Source organism: Anguilla rostrata, chromosome 1 (genome assembly GCF_018555375.3).
Source record: "Anguilla rostrata isolate EN2019 chromosome 1, ASM1855537v3, whole genome shotgun sequence".
NCBI classification, from domain to species: domain Eukaryota; kingdom Metazoa; phylum Chordata; class Actinopteri; order Anguilliformes; family Anguillidae; genus Anguilla; species Anguilla rostrata.
The window spans coordinates 14,658,746-14,679,741 of record NC_057933.1 but is presented as its reverse complement, the minus strand read 5'-3'; the positions used below and the strand labels follow the sequence as shown (position 1 = coordinate 14,679,741).

The 20,996-nt window shown below is 47.8% G+C and overlaps 1 protein-coding gene across 1 annotated transcript; it reads right to left on the bottom strand.

Moving 5' to 3' along the window:
• Window positions 1-198: 198 nt before the first annotated feature.
• LOC135248865 (protein kinase C eta type-like) lies at window positions 199-20,707 on the bottom strand. Its single transcript, XM_064323880.1, has 10 exons — window positions 20,595-20,707; window positions 19,451-19,580; window positions 18,941-19,074; window positions 18,420-18,566; window positions 17,935-18,108; window positions 14,300-14,454; window positions 7,804-7,942; window positions 6,674-6,862; window positions 2,576-2,722; window positions 199-2,397 (listed from the first exon to the last, which is right to left on the bottom strand). The coding sequence occupies exons 1-10, from the start codon at window positions 20,616-20,618 to the stop codon at window positions 2,248-2,250; spliced, it is 1,389 nt and encodes a 462-aa protein (XP_064179950.1). The 5' UTR covers window positions 20,619-20,707; the 3' UTR covers window positions 199-2,247.
• Window positions 20,708-20,996: the final 289 nt, after the last annotated feature.

The window sequence follows — 20,996 nt, the reverse complement described above, 5'->3', positions numbered from 1 at the left end:
GAAAACCCACAGGATGGCAGATCTCCAAGAACAGGGTTGGTTACCACTGATCTAAAGGGTAAACAAACATCAAGAGGACACTAAAGGGTAAACAATATTTTAATGCCCATGATATCAAATAACATTCAATTTAAGTCAGGAGTGAAAACAAAGAAGCACACACAAAAAAATAAATTAAAAAAACCAGTGACACCAGTATCATCAATTAGATTTTTATTTTACTTTGTATGTGTGTTTTTTTATACTTATTCTGCAGTACTGAGAATGTGCCTGGAACAAAAGAGGCCATCCAGCTGCGTGTTGAACCACAGCCAGTGTGTCACTGTGCAGGACACAGACAGCATGCCGCCGACAGGGTCATCTCACGAGAGATTTGATTCAGTGCTCAAGTGTACCAGTACTACAGTGAAAGCATAATTATTTACAGACGTGTAAGTCAACAGTCATCAGAGTGGGTAAAAAGGACTAGTTCTGTACATTCTTGGTAGGCCTCAATGCCCTCACCCCATTCCACAGGCTCTATGTGACGGAATGTAATGCGCAATAATCCAGCAAATGTACATTCAATAATACCTGAAAAACTATGCCCTTTAATACAATTCAAAACGATTTGTGAGATTCACATTTGTTAACATAGTTTTAATAACAGTACATTATTCCAGATAAGCAATGTGTACAAATAAATAAATTGCATTTGTTGATTTTTTAAAACTCTTTTCAACCACTTTTACTTCTTTTACAGTCATGGTTACAACAGACGGAGCACTGGAGACCGCTAATATTTTGAAATAAAGGTAAGTAAAACAACTGTGTTTGTCTCACTCGTATATACTAGATACATATCGGCTATTCTGACCTCTCATGTTTCAGTAAACCAAAAGCAGGCTGTTCAGATCACGGACTAAAGGCAACAGCTTTGAAGTCTCTACATGAGATCTTTCAGTCCTTCTCTATGCAGAAGGCTTTTTGTGGTAACTGAAAGCATTGCATTCAGGCAAGCGATGAATAAGATTGCACTGGATGAGTCTGGCTTAAGGAGTGGCTCGTGGAGGTACGTGTAAGTGAATGAGAAACGGCTGGCCACACGCATAGCACAACAGACCCACACGGCGTATTTCCTGACAGATGACTGGTAGAGATCACTGAGATGGCTCCAAGACCCCAAAAAAATGCAAACAGACACACAAACAGAAGAGTACGGCCATTGAAGTAATGCAGTTTACTGTTATGAACCGCACAGCCAGTGTCTAAAACAAATTCTCTGTTCTTCCCCCATCCTGCCTTCACAGAAACCAACAGGCTGAACTGTCAAGTAATCTGGCATCCATTTTCTCTTCAGGCTAATAGTCCAGCTCTGAGAACCACATCACCGGAAAAGTATTTCACAAGGCCCTTCCATGGGATGCTGATGAGTGGCCTGACGCTGGCAGGAAGCCTCGGCAGTAAGGGACTGCCCAACAGCCGCGTCTACTGGAAGCTGCCTGCTGTGACTCACCGTGGTGCGGTGGGCTGAGGCTGTGCGCGGCCGCGGTGTGCGTCAGATTCGGGTTCGCACTCTATATTCAGCGCTCTTAGCGAAGGGGGCGCAGCTGACGTGAGCAATCGCACGTAGCGCTCGGCCTCTTTGGGTGAGACGCGCGCGGCGGAAAACGTCCCCGCGCCACTCAGACAGCGAGCACCGCCCATCGCCTCAAAGTACCTGAATGCAAATTTCACTCGCGTTGTTTTGACGCGTACTGGGCAAGTTCAAACAAGAAAAAAATAGAAAGAATTGAAATTTAAACGGTGGAGATTAAAGGAAAAGAGGGGGATGTTGAATGAAAAGGTCGTTCTGAGAGAAATCGTCAGGACCAGAGTATCGCCACATCTCTGCGCTCTCAGCCCCTCCCCCTGGGAGCCAAACACCCGGGCTCCTTATGGTGGCGTGATCCTATCAGAATGCCCCCCCTCCCAGGGCATGGTGACAGGTGTGGGAGTGCCCAATGTTCCGGGCGCTCTGTGTAGCGCCCTGCAGCCCAGCTTGCCTGGGGACGCTGGCGAGGCCACACACCCAGCATGCACTGCATCAGGGTCTTTGGGTACACCATGCTCAGTCACAGCAGCTGCAAGAGGCAGGAGGAATAGGAAGGAAGTGAAGGTGAAGGCAGAGACACACAGACAGGCGGGTGCAGACAGCACTAAAGCAGAGAGGAAGCGGAAGAGGAAGACAGGGATGGGGAGGGAGAGAGGGACAGAGGAGCAGAAGCGCTAGCCAAGAAGCAGATCCGGGGAGGTGAAAGAGAAGCTCTGGAACTCCTCCTGGTTGACGGCGGGGATCAGCGAGTCTTCGATGGGCGTGAGCGTGGGCTCCTCTCGAGTGAAGTCCGGGTCGAAATTATTAACGTCCTCCGGAGTTTTCTGTGACAGCAATGAAAAACAACAGAGATCAGGGCCACTTAAGACTGAAACAGCCCCGTAAAACAAAACTTCCCAACCCACCCCTCTGCATTAACAGAGCTTCCCCTGTGGCTTGGGCTGGAGACAGCAGACACAGACACCAGTAGCCAGGGCTCAGGGGTCGCCGTGCTGAACTCACAATCCTGGGCTTGAAAGGCGGCTCGATCTCCTTGCGGTTCAGCTTCTCCCAGTCGACGCCCGAGAAGAAGGCGTGGCTGACGATGGCGTTCTCCCCGCCGTCCGCCGCCACGCAGCCCAGCCGACGCAGCGGGTTCTTGGTGAGAAACTGTCGGGGGAGAAGAGAGGGCTCGCTCACACAGGGTGTCTGGGAGAGACTGCTTCTCACGCCGCGCTGCTTACGGCCCTGTCACAATCCATATCTCTCAATGAACAGATAAGGACTGCAGCCCTGTGCTCTGTGGACAGAAGTGCCATTTTCATAAATCAATTTGCCTGTAATCAGATAACTGCCACAGTTACGGAATTGACAAAAGATCTCTTTCTGAGAGTTCATCAATATGAAGCTTAAGCAGCATTCAATGGAACAGCCTAACCGCTCCTCTTCAAAACTTTTACATTTGAATAGTGTCAAATATGAAAATCGTTTGATTGATGTACAACACCAATCCACCAGAGAAAAGTCCAGTTTCATTACAATATGAACATAGCAATGTACTCCTTAATAGAAAAGACAAATAATGGTTAAAAAAAAGGCATCACTACCAATCGGCCAATCAGTGTTGAGAGGGACAGGCAGCACTGGCGCATAAGAAAATAAGATTCATCAAGGGTCCAGTGGTGATTAACAAACCGCTGCACCACACGCTCGTGTTAGAGAGGAAGTGTGGTTCGGCTTGCAGGCCCAGCACGGACTGCCCTGCGGTCTTCACAGAGAGTCATTCCCCCAGAATGCACATTTAGAAACTGGGATTCCACTGCTGTGTTCCTCTCTTCCTGTTTCTCTGAGCGTTCTACAATAAGCCTTTCTCTCTGCACCTTTCTGAGACCAAGAATAACACCATAGCACATTCTACCTTCACACAACAACGCAGCGCACGTTGCCTGTAGCAAGTGAAAGCTAACAGAATGCACCATGTTCAGCGCGTATACACATTTACACTTATTGTAAAAGGTTTATGTTTTTATGTTTTTTTTTTTATTTTGATGTCACAGTACAGGGGTTCCACTTCCAGGGAGCAAATTGGGGTACCATCCACCCTGCTGAGAATGGAAGCACACACACATTCTTCCCACAAGCCTCATCTAGCACCTCCTCTCAGTCTCAGAGGAGGCGCGGCACACAGCTCCACAAACTCAGATGACCTCACAGCGGAGTGGATGGGGGGGGGGTGGTTAGTGGAGTGGGGGAAATGGGAGCCCTTCTCAGCGGGGGAGGCATTCAGACTTGCACACTGTAATTGTGGCTTTGTGTTTATTTTTCAGCCTGCGGGCTCCTCGGGGGGAGTGGGCGGGTGGGGGGGGTGAAGAGTGGTATCTATGCAGAGGAAAAATTGCAAGCCCTTCTTTGACCACAAACAATCTGTTTAAGCTCAATACACTAAATTTCCATTCCATTATTTTCTGATTAAAGAAGACAGACGAACATGAGGCTTAACTGACCACAGAATACTGAAGTCAGATGATTCACACTCAACGGCCAGACTGTTCTGATATATCCAGGCAGAGAGTCATCAAATGCAATGCGGCCCACAAAACAATCCTCTCCCAGCCAAAGCAGCATGCACTGTAATGCTCTTAACGTTTGCTTCAACATTCAATAAGCTTTAACTTTTTAAGCCAATGAATGGGATTACCCACCACCACGATGTCATCGACTGCTGCCTAATAATGTAGAGATAATCACATGGTGCAAACAGCCAATCACAGAAAAGTATATGTGCTCAATGCATTTCTGCAAATACCTCTGTAACAATCATTTTTATTACTGAATACTGTACTATGAGCTGAAGGATAAGACTAATAATGCACTTCTTCCAATCTGTGCACATCAAAACCAAAAGTATTAATATAAATAAAATATGAAATAAGTGCATAGACAGAAAAAGTGATTCAGAATTCCATAAAGATCTACCAGTTCTGCTTTTCTCAGCAGATAGTGGAGTGGCCCACTTCTCTATAATGTTTACACAACTCACAGCAGCTACAAAACCTGCGACATGGCAAACAAGACCAAGCTAAGCCAGTCCAACGCAAAAACTCGTCAAACCCGATCAAACCCATATATGGTGCGCAGTAATTTCACACACATCAGCCCGGATGCGCTTGTTAGCGTTTACCCAAAAAGGCCGCCAGAACTTCACTGCATTTGTGCAAACAGCCTAAGAATTTACGAGGTATTTAAAATAACTTGGAAAGACGAGAGCAAGGATGAAAACCTGAAAAGGAAAAGGGATGGAGAGCAGACCCACGGGGCCCCAATCATGAGAACCCCGTCACAGATGCACTGATGCAACCCGTCTCCGGGGGGGGGGGTGAGGGGCGGGGCTGGGGGGCAGAGGAACTGCCTGGGTGGGCACAAGTAAGTTGTCAGCATATTTTTGATAATGAGATACTGCATTTCTGCAGCACTCACGCAGAGGTTGCATATCAACCGACTGTGGGAAGGGGAGATTGTGATCGCGGTTTCATGTGCAGATAATCATTTTGTTTGTTTCGTTTTTTTTTTTTGGGGGGGGGGGGGGGCACAGCATTGTGAGTGGGCAGGCCCAGCCCCCTCAGGCCCCCCCCCTTAGCGAAAGGTCAACGCTGAGGTGACAAAACAGCATGCAAAACACATTTCTGTATGATTTACGCAGCGCGGTCACAGTGAACTTTCAAAGGCGGGCACAGAGCTCAGCTCCTCATCGCTGCCTGAGGAAGACGAGGTTTGTTTAATCGCATCTGTCATCACAAGCTGCAGAGAGCAAGTAGCTATAGCCGTTGACTTGATGTTCATAGTAAATCTGTATAGCAAAAGACTGCTGTATTCTATAGTGCTGTATAAGATGGTGTCCTATTTTGACCCAATACGGGACGCTGGCCTCACTTGTGCATTGTGCCTCTGTGCCATTAATCAAGCAGCCTGTTCCTGTTTAACGGTGGATACAGAGGGGAGCCGCAGGGCTCTTATGAACCCCTCCTCCAGCGTCCCAAGAGATGGACTGGGTGGAGCTGAGTAAGGTTTCCGTGAGCGCAGGTCGAATAAATTCTGTACCCCCCCCCCCACAGGTCAACATGTCATGATCCTTTCAGGATCCACCCCATGCTGTACCATACAGCATGGCCACCATGTCCTGGTCTACTTAGACCAAAAGAAGAAAAAACCTTTACATTTCAACTCAAGCACAAGCTGCTGTCCACATTCCTAAGCTAACCTGCTACATAGAACCAAAGCAGATGGACAAGCTGAGCCCACAGAGGAACCTGTGTTACAGTGACACAGTGAGAGCATGTGCGGGCTGTGGCTCTTTAAATGCATGGGGCAGAGCACAGCTGAGCCCTCCACGCCAGGCTTTACATAAGGAGTGACTGAAAGCAAATCAACACTGGAGAACCGGATCCTGCTGGCTCCGGCCCACCGGGGGGGCGGGGCCCTTATTTATAGCCCGGCCCGGGACGCAGCGGCGAAAGTTGCCTTAATATAGTTATGTAAGAGCCTGAGCCCGGGAAGAGGGCAGCTGGGTAATGGAATTACGGCTAGCGGCCAGCAGCGTGACCCGTCTCGTGATTGCGGCTCATGCCCAGCTCAGCTCGCCCCCCCCAACCCCCCCCAACCCCCCCCCCCCACCCCCCCACCCCCCCACCACCCCCGTCTGCACAGCCCTGAACTTGCTGTCTCATGTCACAGTGAGGACATGGGGACGCGCTGCCTCGGGGGACGCAATATCAGCTATATTAAATGAATAAATGCAACAGTCTGAAGCAATGAAAGGAAAGCAATTAAAGTTTCATTAGATAAAGGAAATAAATTATAACAGAAGGGGAGGGCTGCTTCTCTTATTGAAATAAGATGCAATAAGGCCTGGTATTGGTCCCTGGTTTAATACGTAAGGATATATTTGTGATACTAAGTAATGGTATAAGCAAAAAAAAATGAGAGTGGTGGGGCCAACAGAGCCCAAACTGGCTGACCAAGTTTCCAGCTCTCTGAGCTGCAGAGCAGTGGCCATTCTGGATCTGTTTACACACAGGCAGTTGCATTTTTTGGTAATGAGGACAGGGTGACCGGGTGACTCACAGCTTTAAGGATGGCCACAGCGTCGGTGCTCAGCCAGGACGCATAGACAATCTCCTCGTTAAGGATGGCCTCAAAGAGGTCGTCCTCGTTCTCTGCCTCGAAGGGGGCGTGGCCAGACAGCATCTCGTAGAGCAGCACGCCGAGCGCCCACCAGTCGACCGAGGGCCCGTACAGCATCTCCTGCAGGATCTGAGGGTGCGGCACAGGTCAGCAGAGTTTTATATTTAATGACCTCTCTTTCTCACACACACACACACACACACACACACACACAGCCCAGGTATCCCAGCTACCAACATGCCCCGTGTCTGACAACAGGACTCTCCCACCTCCCGTTCCATTAAAATATTTTCTCTCAGGAATCTGAAATGTACCCCATACGCCTCCTGAAAATAAATTTTTTTCACCACTGCTACCACGACCCAAGACAAAACATATCGCTGTGTCCCAGCACTACATTCCCTTTGAATGTCATTCAGGCTGGGCTCAGTTAACACCGGCTGGTTTGAGACAGTGGCAGAAGTGTGATTTATTGTGATGAGGCGTTGCTAATGGAACGGACAGAATCCCTTCTCTCTCCGCGCCGGGTTCTGGAACCCTCCTTCCCCGGAGTCCTCCGTTACAGGTCGTTAAAAGCGCTGGCAAACGCACCCCGCGGCGAAGCCGCGCTCTCGATAGCCTTCGCGCCGTGGCGCGCCGCCAGCAGAGTTACGAGCGAGCGAGCGGAAAAGGCGCAGCTCTGGCAGGTTTCAACACTGCGTGTGCAAACACAAACTTGGGCAAGGACCGCGCAGGCAAAGGAAGGCCAGCGAGCGGGAAGGGGTTACAGAACAATGCAACAGCTTGACCCGCAGGCCTGTATGTGTCTGGAAAGGGTGTCCTTCGGCCAGACCACTCAACACCAAAGTGAAAGGGCAGACAGTGCCGTGTTAGGACTCTGAGTGTTGTAACTAAAGGATGAGGAGGAAGATGTAGAAAAGGAAGTGGGAGTGAAAGAGGGAGAGAGAGATAAAAGGTAACAAAACTGAAATTACGAGTTTCCCAGTGTACTACAATTTTCTCAGAAAGGATCACAGTCAGCCACTGGAGGGTTAGAAAGGGACTGTAACTTGGGTTCTGGAAATCCCTACCTCCGGGGCGATGTAATCTGGGGTGCCGCAGAAGGTACCGGTGGCCAAGCCCTCAAACATCCCCTCTTTGCACATGCCGAAGTCGGCCAGCTTGCAGTGGCCGTCCTTGTCCAGGAGCACGTTGTCCAACTTCAGGTCTCTGGAACGAGGGGCACAGAGAAGGCTTTGCTCAGGTCTCGACAGCAGAACAAAGGCACAGCATATCCTGTTACCTCCCCATTATGTGGCCCCAGCCCAGGTCTGCTGAACAGAGCTGGTTTAATGGGCCTTTTAGGATCACACTGCATCTGGCATCCAAACACCACCTTTATGCTCAGTCCCACAGGGCTCAGCCTGAGTGGGAGTCCCGTTGCCTGTGGCAACCTACAATCTGAGTCAAACCTCTCCAGAATTTCAGCAGTAGGCTACTGAATTCACTGAACATCACTAAAATAACTTGCCTTGCACTGGGCAACCACATGAAAAAACGACCAATGTTCATAATTACGTAACCAGCTATGGTTCCTTGGGTTGCTGAAGAAATAAAATGCGTGACTTCAGGCTGCTCGTGATAAACCTGGACACTGATACATTTAGAGCTTTGCTTCAGGTAATCGTTCAATCGAGAAAACAAACACAAGCGCTAAGAAAAGTAATAAATGGGGCCGCCAAAGAGGGAATGCGTGGACATCTCTAAAAGGTAACTCTGCCTTCTGCGCAAGCTGTGTGCAATAAAGTCATTCTTATTTATGCTAAAATGACTCGTTTGCTCATTATTAATCGTGCGGAAAAGGGCATATGAGGACGCCGCTTTATTTTTCCACATTCGGGTCACACACAGAAGAGAAATTGAAGGGCACCGCTCTGTTGACAGGAGCAGAATGACGAATGGCAGGCGGTAGACACTCGCTCAGTGTCAGTAATTCAGCTGCGCTAGAGGAAGAGGCAATGTCAATATTTACCCATCCCCAATAGAAGAACCGGGTCTTCGCTCACAGGTAGGATTCAACGGGAAACTGTGAACACGCAACTGTCTTGGTCTACTACAATCCACAGTCTGTTCAACAAACGATGTGTGGCCAATACTAACAAACTCCATTCATCTCTGTAGAATGACTAAGAGTGTGTCCTCATAGGTGATACACAAACTTTAAAATGATGAGCACACAATAATATTACAACAAATGGCATGACACAACAGGACCATACACAACAAAACTGCAGCGCAGTGAGCTATACAAAGCCGACACAGGTCAGCACACATTAACACAAATTAAGCCACACACAGGGATGCACACACATAGAAATGTACACATACATATACACAAACACAAAGGCAATACAACAAAAGAAAGAACGATGAAAGACTTCTGGTATACATTCAACATTATCAAAAAGAGCTGGAAAGATGAAGAATGTCTGTTTCCTCAGATGGCACCAGTCGCATTAAAACAGGGCACAGCCTGCAGCAGGGGCTGTTTTGGAAGATAAACACACGTAGAAAACATCAGCAAAACATCTCTATCCCGCCTCTTCCCGATGGGGGCAAGACCAGGGACGGATGACGCGTCGGCTACTGGAAATCAAAGGTGTGCGGGGGGGGGTGGGGGGGTGGGTATGGGGGTGGTGGGTGGCTGTCTCTTTTGCGGCAGTTTGACAAGATCGAGGAAACATCTTAGATCTCAGCGACAGAAACAGGTCATGCGAGACTTCCCAAAAAACACGTGCTGCGGTCTAACTGGAACCAGCTCACTGGGACAACAGTGCAACCCGCCAGCGCAAACAAACGCACACCTGACCGTGTTTGAACAGGGGTGGCGCATCACGGAGGAGGCTGTGGCGTGCCCACGCTGACGGTAGGCTGGCAGCGCCGGGGGGACACGCATGGCACACAAACCGCCCTGGCAGCGCGGAGCGTCTGCTCAGCTGCAGCTAACGGGCGCTCACACAGATCACCCTCTGTCCGCAGGGAGGCTTGTATTTCCCTAAAACCTGTAATAGCTTTAAATAAATGTACTCGACTGCATAGCTAAATATGTCAATACAGTGTACTGGGCACAGTGTCAAGTCAATACACTGTCAATAAGAACATATGGATTTGCTATAGGGTGTTCCAAAAGTGTGGTCTCACAGGAGAATACATATTTAAATCTGGCCAGCTAACGTGAAAAAACCCCACAATATCTTATTACCCCCCTCACAAAGGAGATGTCACTATGGACAGCAGTTTTACTTAGTGGATCAACTAACTGTTGTAGCACTGTGTATTTATTGTGTTCATCAGTTAAAAACAGAAACATTGTTCAGCCTGACCGACTATAAAAAAAAACAATTTTGTTTAGTTTTAAAGCTAATCAGCCATTAGCTTCATGCTTGGGTTCTCCCACCATTTTACAGGCCAGCTAGATCTATGCAAGGCTCACTACTGGCTGAATAAACAGGGACTGAGTTTCACAATTAAGTTAAAAACACTGACATCTCCAGCAGTACTTAGCCCTGCTGCTTTCTCTGGGCTAATGAGCCTTAGAGCACAGGCAGAGAAAAACAGGCAAGAACAGACTGCGGTTAGAGCCACCTCCCACAATTCATAGCTGAGCGCTTTTATTTGTTTCTAATAATGGCACAGGAATGATGGATGGTTGCAACCTTTCTTGCTTGCTGCACAAATTAACCGCTGAAGAACATGGCAGGTCAGGTTCACGCCTACTTTCTCATTGGGCCAACACACAATACAGAGACGGTGACCCCTGAGCCATAGCAGAACTGCACAGACTGGTCTCTCTCCCCTCCACTGAACACAATGCTGGCTCTGATCCTCTACCTGTCCAAAAGCAAAGCAAACAATGCCCAATTCATGCTCGGGCAAAATTACCACTAAACACCTCACCAGAGGTCTTCATGGGACTGAACACAGGGAGATATACTTTCATCCAATCAATTTTCTATCTCTGGCCAAAAGACGACAGAAGAATGAAACAGTATCTTCCATGACATTACATAACATTCATTCAACAGACACTCCTTTCCAGAGCAGATTTTAATGCCGGTGCATTAGCCGGTTCATTAAGCTCATTAACCTCACCGCCAGAGTCACAGTGCCAGACCTGGCTAACAACATTCCCATATCCACAAGCATACGCATGACATCGTTAAAGTATTACTGCAATTTAACTATTCCGAGCCAAAACACAGTTGGTGAATACATGCACATTACATCCATAACAAGCCCTAAGACAACAAACTTAAAACCACAGAAAGTACCATAACCTGAACTATGGGTTCTGGGGAGCCAATATGCAGCCTTCAGTCTGCGCCTAAAGATGAATAACAATTTTGTTGTCCTGACGACTGTGGTTCCACCATTGGGGGTGGGGGGGGCAATATAAACACGTATCATCACAGCAACTGCAGAGGGAGGGGACCAGTTCCAGTGCCCCCGGGGTAGCAGCGTAACAGGAACATCAGGGTTTGAACATTGATTGGAGATATGCTGGAGCTGTTCCAATAACTGCCATCTAGACGAGTACCAAGATTTAAACTTGAAGTTGCGTGCAATGAGGAGACCGCAGACACGTCATGCAGCTGCATTCTAAGGCAACCAAGAGCAGTAGAATTGCAATAGTATAAGTGTGAGAGTACTAGGGATTGGCCTAAGAGCGATGTGGCATCCCCTACATTACTCAGATACTTCAGCTCTACAATAACAATGGATATAGATCAGTATGATTGCTTTCATATCCAGCAAATGTTGAAGAGGTCATAAATCCAATTACTTATTACCTTGGCTGTTCACACTTGAATCTGCAGCTATCAGTTACAGTAGTATGAGGACTATAGGAGTGCCGTACACCTCAGTTTGCTATTAATAAACTATGTAAATAAACAGTGTCCACAAGGGGGCCCACCCAAACTTGTGTGTGTTAACACCTGGGTGTTAAATGATCCTCCCCTCCCTCAGCACAGCTGCGACTCCGCATCGCTCACTGGGTGAAGGAGCGCGTGAGTGGAGCAGTCATGTGACTGCAGACCTGATGGGGCTACTATACTGGGAGCAGGATTGAACTTTGGTATGAATTTGGCACATTACCTTCACAGCAACAAAACACACTGCCTGTGGCTGACTAGTCCAGAAACTCCGGTCTACTCTAGCCATCCCTATCCTGTAAGCTGAGGCTAAAAACACCTAGCTGTTCTCCCCAAACCTAAAGAGATGAGTGAAATAGTTTATTTCCAACTGATGTAATTAATTGGCCTTCATACAATATTCAATCCGTTTATCCAAGCTAACATTGTACATATTTCTCATACATCCTGTATGTGTGCAGGATGTAAACTAACTTCAAAATGTCTCCTGGGGTGCAGTGATATTACTGAAGACAACTTCACTGCCTTTTTTGACTAATGGCAGCCTTATGTGGGAGTGCTGGGCCTAAATGCTAATGGCTCCCCGACAAAACTGTGATTCACATTCTGAACAGGCCCGCACTTGTGTTCTGGCCAAACGCAGGGCTGCCCAACCCTTTTCCCGGAGATCTACCGTCCTGAAGTTTTTCAGTCCAACTCTAACAAAAGCACGCCTCATTCAACAGCTAGAGACCTCATTGAGCTGCTAATTAGTAGAATTAGGTGCACCAACTTAGGGAAGAAAAGAAAAGCTGCAGGACGGTAGCCCTCCAGGAAGAGGGTTCAGCAGCCCTGGACAAATAAAATAGCAGTATACAAACTGTAAACACCAATGCTACAAAATGGCACAATGCAAGGTTGTTTCTTATGTTTTGCTAGGAAGAACTCCAAAACCACTGACAAGTATTCAGAGAATGCTGGACTCTCCCGAAACAACAATCCTCTTAGTGAGAGCTTTGTATTATTCATGTCTGGTGTTTATTTTATTTGTTTATTCATCATGCAGAACCACAGTTGACCAGATGAGTCACTTCCCGTTGACATCATCATCCATCAACACTACACAGAAATAAATCAGAACACACCTGATCTGCCACATGAAAGCCAAGTTCAGGTTCTTACTTTTAAACAGATCTGCAGGGAGTCAGATGGGTAGGAGTTTTGTACCGGTCAGTTACTGGTCAGACAGCCATTTCCTGATTAGCAGCTTTTTTAAACTTCTCAATATCCTCATTTCACCAACCTTTACACACCTCTATTTCAACACACAAGGTGATGCTGCCTTACAGAAATTAAAAAAGAATTACAGAAATCTTCAGAAGGGGAAACGGAAGTTTGAGAAAGAAATTTCAGCCAGTGATGTACACTCAGATTTCCACACACTCGCAGAGGGTAAACGTTCAAGGGTTAAGACTGTGGTGGGAGGACAGAAAGAAGGCCTTCAGACACCAAGGCGGTGTTCAGAGCAATGTATATACAGTATATTATACAGTCAACATTTTTCATGGGTGTCCTCATTTCACAGCAGTGCTTCCAATTAAATCAACCTGAAAATGCAAAACAATTCCTGGAATGAAGGCTTTGGCATATGTTGCAGCCATCGAGTATTTTTTCTTTTTCTTTGTACATACATTTTTATATTTCAGGCAGAATTGTGCAAATCATTTTGTACCCATTGCAATGGCTGCGCCCTCTATAGGTGAGAAAAGGCATAAAGGTGTGCGTCTGTGGCAGAATGGCTGGAGTGCACTCTGCTGGAGGGGTTTTGGGGCACCTGTAAATGCGGTCGTGTGAATATGCCTTTAAGAGTAAACGGTTTAGACATTCCTTTAGGGATTTAATCGGTTTTATTCCATTAAATATGTTTTGTTTTCCTCAGTGAACATGCGATTATTTTTCCTTGGTGCCTCTTTTGTAATTTTGACAGCTTGTTTGGGCGTGTCAGAAAACTTAGGTCCCTACTGGTTACTCCCACTATGACCAAAATTAATAGGAATTCATTGGAAAGAAGAAGGAACTTTTGGTCATTACAGCACACATAACTCGAATAGCAGCAGTGCACAGCAGGACCATAGACAGGTTCTACAATTTCTACTTTGAACAAGATACCTCATACAACGTGAATGCAAAAGGAGAACTGGGACATGTAGTTTTTCCCTAAGCATTGAATACTGAGGAAGATGTTTCAGACACGTGTCCATCCTCTGTGTTTTAGTGTTTCCTGTGAATCTCTGGGGTTTTCACCTTTCTTTGCCTTTGCAGGCTATGCACTACTTTAATGGCCCAGGTAATTCATTTTTTCCACATACAGTGCATTGTCCTGGCTGTTGAGAGGCAGGCAATTCTGCCTTCCAACAACTAGCATACGATCAACAGCCTACGTAGGTCTCATATGTTTTGAATCGGTAATTCAAATAAAGGGCAAAGGTAAAATGCGTGGAAGGTGATGTAAGGTGACAAAACAAAACAAGGCTTTTACGGAACATGATGTCGGTTACAGAGTCGGTTACTCCTGGTGTGCGGTGATGCCTGTGATCCTTTCACAGAAATGCGCTTGCCTAGGTTATGGTGATTTATAAAGCGCAGTCTGAGAAGTTCAGGCTCCGTTACTCACCGGTAGATGATGCCCTTGGAGTGTAGGAACATGAGGGCGGAGGTGATCTGGGCCGTGTAGAATCGCGCTCGCCCCTCTTCGAATTTCCGAGACTTCTGTATGTGGAACATGAGGTCGCCCCCGTTGACGAACTCCATGACAAAGAAGAGACGGTCCTGGAATGCGCAGAGGGAGGGGCTGATGTCAGACAGACGGGTCATGAGAGCATCCTCACACATACACACACGCACATGCGCACACCGCACACGCAGGAGTGGCACCAAAGTGTGTGTAATACTCATCATATCCTGAGGGGGCAGTGGTGAGCATTGATCCACTGCTCTTGTGTTCTTAATCTGTAAGCCTCTGGTGTAAATCCATTGCCACTGATCTGCATCTGAGAAGGAAGCTAATTTTGCTAGGCAGAAATCATCCTGAGTCTGGAGGGGGGTAACTGTCACTTTCATCACTGCACATGAAAGATTCATGTCCAATATCTGATGCAAACTGAGCGCTCTGAAATTCTGATGCCCTGGGTGGACCAACACAGACAGTCCTCTCATAAATCTCCGTTTATAGCTCACAGACGTCATCCAGCACCACAGGACATGTAGCACACACACACGCACACACACACACACACACACACGAACGTACACACATATACGCACAAGTTCACACACACACACACACACACACACAGACACAGGCATACGCACACACACACACGCACACACAGACACAAGTGTACACACAAGCAGGCCCGCACACACGCTGCTTCATCAGCAGGTTTCCACACGAGTTCTCAGGGAGTTTGGCTCCACAATGGACCACAATGGAAATAAGTCCTGTGACTTTTTTGTGTTATCCTCGATGCTCTTTTAATTGTGCATGTACACTGGTGTTTGCAGCCACGTAATTGTCCTTTTAAAGTGAATCGTTACGTAATAAAACAAAGCAAATCTCTGCGGCATCTCTTTGAAGGCCGCGGAGCAGGCAGCAGCTCAGCTCCGTATCACACAGAGCTGCACTCTCAGGTGTCACTCTGGGGAGGGCGGAGCAGCAGCCTGCGCTCTCATGCCAGCTCTACCACCGTATCCATTATTCATGGGCAAATGTGTCCCGCATCGGAGGGTACTGCCGAGCCTCACACACACACACACACACACACACACACACACACACACACACACTCACACACTCACACACACACACACACACACACACACACACTCGTATCTGCGGTTCCGCAGTCAGGACTGTGCTTCCGCAGGCTTTCCCAGGGAGTGCAGTTTATCGCTGAGTTTACAGCAGAGACAGCGTTAACAGCAGAGCCTCAGAAACAACCTCCTCACCAGACTCCTCACCAGACTCATCACCTCTCTTCCTGCTCGGGGAGAGAGGGCCGTAAACAGAACAGAGGGGGATACATTTCTGCCTACGGACACGCCCTCATTAAGTTTGAGTACTGCAGAGTCTGCAGTGCATTGTCAGTCAGTTCATTCAGGGGAAATCAACCGCTCAAAACTTGCCATGCTCCAGGATGGGCGGGGAGAGGGCACAACTGCAGTACAGTGAGGCAGCATTGGGGTATGTGAGTGGGTGGGGAGAGGGGGGTTTGCGGGGGGGGGGTGAAGTGGTTCAAGCATGAGTGCAGCTGCTCTCATGAGACCGAACTGAAACTTATACAACAACAAAAATAGCAGACAATCGCCCTTCCCAGCAGCGCTGTTCCCTCTGACATCACATTTCAGCGATAGGGGAATCAGACAGAGGCAGCGGATGCCTTTGAAGTCAGAGATTACTGTGCAGCACTGCTATGGGTGGGAATACCATTCAGATAAAGGCCAAGATAACAGACACAGACCAACAGAGAGAGAGGGAGAGTGATAGAGAGGGTGGCAGGGAGAGAGGGAGGGAGACAGACAGAGAGAGAGGAGGGAGAGTGATAGAGAGTGAAAGTGATGGAGAGGGTGGCAGGGAGAGACAGAGAGAGAGGGAGAGAGTGATAGAGAGGGTGGCAGGGAGAGAGAGAGAGTGAGAGTGATGGAGAAGGTGGCTGGGAGAGAGACAGAGAGAGAGATAAGAGAGAGAGAGATAAGAGAGATAAGGTATCATAGTGAAACTGAGAGAAGTCTTGCTCTTGTTTACTCCCCTATCAACTCTAGGAAACACAATGCACTAAAATGTCAACACCTGGACCAACAGTTCTACACATGAACAGCACTGATTTTTCCCATCCTTGGCGCACAGATTCCTGTTTTTAAAATCACCCTGTGCCAAAGCAGTGACGGTATCATTCGCGCTGGAGAAATCGAGCCCACACAGAGCACTGCACTTTCCCCTACAAGCTGTGTGCGTGTGTGTGTGCGTGTGCACGTGTGCATGTGTGTGTGTCTGCTTGTGTGTGTATGTGTGTGTCTGTGTATGTGTGTTTAAGATGTAAGCAGACAGCGTGAGTATGTGTAAGAATATGTGTGTGTGTGTGTGTGTGTGTGTGTGTGTGTGTGCGTGTGCATGTGTGTGTGTGTGTGTGTGTGTGTGTGTGCGCTCAGGGAGGGAGGGGTGAGGTTTCTGACTCTGGGTACACACACTCAATGGCCGCTCTATTTAAACCTTTCCCAGAGTGGAGTGACGGCGGCCCAACAGCAGTTAAGGCCGATTAGGATTGACCTTGAGAGATTAGCTTTGGCATGTGGCTCCGTAGCCCCTCCCCTCCCTCACTCTGACCCACACACAGAGAGCAGTAAATACCAGGTTAACTGCTGCCCCCTCTTTAAAGTAATAAATACTGCAACCTGAGCATGTGTAAACATCCAGAAGCCATTTTTAGTCGGTGGCAGTCCTGCCTTTCCTGGCCAGAATGGTTTTTTTAAAAACATTCTTCGGGATTTTAAATCAAGGAAAGTGGCAGCATGCTCTTTTGTTTGTTCATTAAAGTGTTATACAGCGACAGCAGAGCAAATAAATTTTTATTAAACCAACAGCATGTTCTCCTGCGTGCAAGTGTGTGTGCATTTTCAAGTGTTCATTTTCGCGAGTCTGTGTCTGTGTCTGTGAATAAGCGTATTTGAGTGGGTCCACATGTGTGCATTCACACACGTGCATGTATGTTTCTGTGTTCGTGAGATTTTTTTGCATGTGTGCGTGGGAGCATGTGGGTGTGTGTGTGTAGGCATGCGTGCGTGTTTGTGTATATGCATATGTGTGTGTGCGTGTGTGTGTGTATGTTTATGGATATGTGTGTGTATATGGATTTATATGTATGTGTATGTGTATGTGTATGTACATGTATGTGTATGTATATATATATAAGTATATGTGTGCGTATGTGAGTCTATGTATATGTGTGTGTGTGTGTGTATGTTTATGGATATGTGTGTGTATATAGAAGTATATGTGTGTGTATGTGTATGTGTATGTATGTGTATGCATATGTGTATGTGTGTGTACATGTATGTGTATGTGTGTGTATATGTATGTACATGTGTGTGTATATGTATGTGTATGTGTATGTATGTGTATGTGTGTGTATATGTATGTGTATGAATGTGTATGTGTATGTGTATGTATGTGTATGCATATGTGTATGTGTGTGTACATGTATGTGTATGTGTATGTATGTGTATGTATATGGCCTGAGCACGGATCCTTACGGAGGTCTGGAAGCAGCAGTAGAGCTGGGTGAGGTAGGGATGACAGCGGGCGAGAGACAGAACCCTCTTCTCCGTCATGGTGCACTCCACATCATCGTCCTGCAGGATGATGTCCTTCTTCAGCACCTTCACTGCGAACACCTGCTCCGTACTGTTCAAACGAGCCAGCATCACCTGGGAGAGGAGACACAAGGGCCGCCATCACAGAAAAGCAAAACAAAGAGCACACTGAGGGGGAGGGAGGCTCTGTGAAGGAGTACACTGAGGGGGAGGGAGGCTCTGTGAAGGAGAACACTGAGGGGGAGGGAGGCTCTGTGAAGGAGAACACTGAGGGGGAGGGAGGCTCTGTGAAGGAGAACACTGAGGGGGAGGGAGGCTCTGTGAAGGAGACACTGAGGGGGAGGGAGGCTCTGTGAAGGAGACACTGAGGGGGAGGGAGGCTCTCTGTGAAAGACACAGAGCGACACTGAGGCACCGCAGCTCACCTTTCCGAAGCTGCCTTTGCCCAACACCTGCAGGAAAGTGAAGTCTGAGATGCCCAGGCGCCGGGTCTGCACCTCCGAGTCCCCTTGCTGGCCCTCGCTCTGCACACCGCTACCCCGCCGGCCGTGGCCTTCACCGGCAGTGCTCACCTGCAAGAGTTTCACCAGCAGGCTTCAGCGCTGCGCAGGCTGAGCGGGCCCACTCGAACCAACAGCCAGCCACCAGTAAGGATGCGCCTTCACACATTAGCATGACGCTAACAAATCAACACGACACAGTAGTTTCTCATGCAACAAGTTACATTTCAGTGGCGCTAGAGTGAAAAAAGCCAAATGCTGCCATCTAATGGACATGAGTATGTACTACATCACGATATTAGAGAGTTCTGCACACCGCATCAAGGGAGCATGAATAGTCATTCTCAAGTTTGAATAAAGTTTGTGTGTATAACGTACAATAGTCATATCAACTGCATGTGCGTGTGTGTGTGTGTGTGTGTGTGTGTGTGCTCTAGGGGGCTTACCACAGAGTTTCTCTTCTGAAGCCCTCCTGCCTGTAGTCCCATCTCTGCCAGCTTTTTGGCTAGCTCCACACTGTTGACCCCGCAGCTAGGCGCTACGTTGCCCTGGCAGCGGATGTGCACGTTCATCTTACAGACTGAAGGTCCGAAGGCACACAGACACACACACACACACACACGCACCATTGTCAACACAAATTTTGCAAGCATTATCATTACCTTCATGGTTATCATTTCCTTGCTATCAGCCACTTCAGTTCAGATATCACACAATGCTGCATAGTGTGTAAAGGCTACATTTATGCAAATAAAAAGCATATCAGGGAAAAGTAACTAGCAAACGGGTGGGAGGCTATCATTCGAACAATGATATTCACGGATGAAATACATGGATGAAGAACTCAATATGACCATCAGCAGAACGGGGCAATCAGAGAAAAAAGGAGGGAAAAGTCAGAGAGAAAGAGGGAGAGAGAGCAAGAGAAAGAGACGGAGGGAGGGAGAGGCTCTCACTCTTGCAGTGCAGGCCCTGCTTGACGATTCCCCACAGGAGAGAGCCGCAGTGGTCGCAGAAGGTGGGGACCTTGTAGTTGTGGACGCTGAACTTGTGAGGGACGTTGATGCTGAAGCCCTGGGCTGTGGTCTGAGAACAGAGGACGCGTGTTACAGCTCATATTCCTGCCCCCTTTCAAAGCACCTCCGATTCTCCTCCAGTCCGGAGGTCAATCAACCATGCCCGTTTTTAATGCATACACGCTTTGGTGTGAGTGTTTATAAATTTGGGGAAGCATGTGGACTACACCAGCAGTAATTTATCCAGAAGAGGCCAGAAGTGAAATAACCCGGTCTCCTCAGCCCAGATAAAAAAAAAAAAAAAAAAACTTCCCCACTTTTAGAATATGAACAAGAAGATTTAGAAGAGTAATCCTCTTGCTCCATTTTGCACCCCTGTTTCTAGATCACATCAGTTCACCATAACTATGGGAATACACCTGCTAGGGAAAAACCCATACGGACAATATGCAGTACCAAACACAACCAGGGGGTGGTAGTGTTGAGCTGCTACTAGCTTGTAAACAGTTCCTTTTTCTTCAGGGTTAAATTTGGCCATGCGAGACATATTAGTCACCACACAGTTTTTTCAGCGTGTTTAGAAAATAGACTGCACTGCAGTCCAGCAGCGCGTGTCCCAACAGTCTTGTTCTCTGCATGCCCTTGAAGAGCATTATGCAAAAAGCCGCTAGCGCAACTAAATCACACACTGCCAACGGTGTTTTAAGCTGTGAAGCCAAATCTGAAGCAGACAGGTCCTACATAAGAGCAGAGATACACACATAACTAGAATACAGACAAAAAATAAAGGTTTGTTCTTTCTGAAAGCTGTCTGTCTGTCTGTTACCTGATTACTCTCTAATGCAATTCAGACCATTTAACTAAAAGTTTCAGTAAAATCAAATCTTTTGGACTAAAAAAATTACACTGGTTCAAATTCCAGCAAATGCATAATGCTGTTGCAACATTTCTATAACATTATCTCCCAACAAGGGACTTTCATATGACACTGGATGAAAAGAGCTGGACATTGTCTGGGTAAGGTTTCAAAGTTGGGGGGGCAGGAGAGACCACTAGGAGGAGCTCAATTCTTCAGACTCCTCACCTCCTCCTTGGCTGGCTTCTTCATTCGGGGGCAGGTAGTGACGACCTTCTGGTGACATCGCTTGTGGACCACGCAGGTGCACACTGCAATGGGGGGAGAGAGGAGACGCAATGAGACAGAGCGCTTCACAAACCAGGCGTCGCACTGAGGGCTGGACCTCAGCAAAACCAAATGACATTCGCGACACGATCGCTAAGAAGGCATGGCTGCGCGAGTTAGCGTTAGCGCCACAGCAGAACAAATATTGAGCGACTAATGCGGTTGTGTGAAAAGGGCACAGGGCAGCATGTGTGTGGGGGGGACAGCATACGCAGGGTTGGGTGTGGGGTGCAGCATGCACGGAGGGGTGGGTGGGGGGTGGCGGGCGCATCATGCGCGGGGGCGGGTGGGTGGTGGGGGGGT

Bases quoted from the DNA above. Each gene is read 5' to 3' on its own strand.
- LOC135248865 (XM_064323880.1), bottom strand. From the start codon at position 20,618: ATGAAGAAGCCAGCCAAGGAGGAG. The intron at 19,581-20,594 runs GTGAGGAGTCTG...CTCTGTTCTCAG, and splicing joins AGAAGCCAGCCAAGGAGGAG to ACCACAGCCCAGGGCTTCAG. The intron at 7,943-14,299 runs GTGAGTAACGGA...CCCTCGTTCCAG, and splicing joins TCCAAGGGCATCATCTACCG to AGACCTGAAGTTGGACAACG.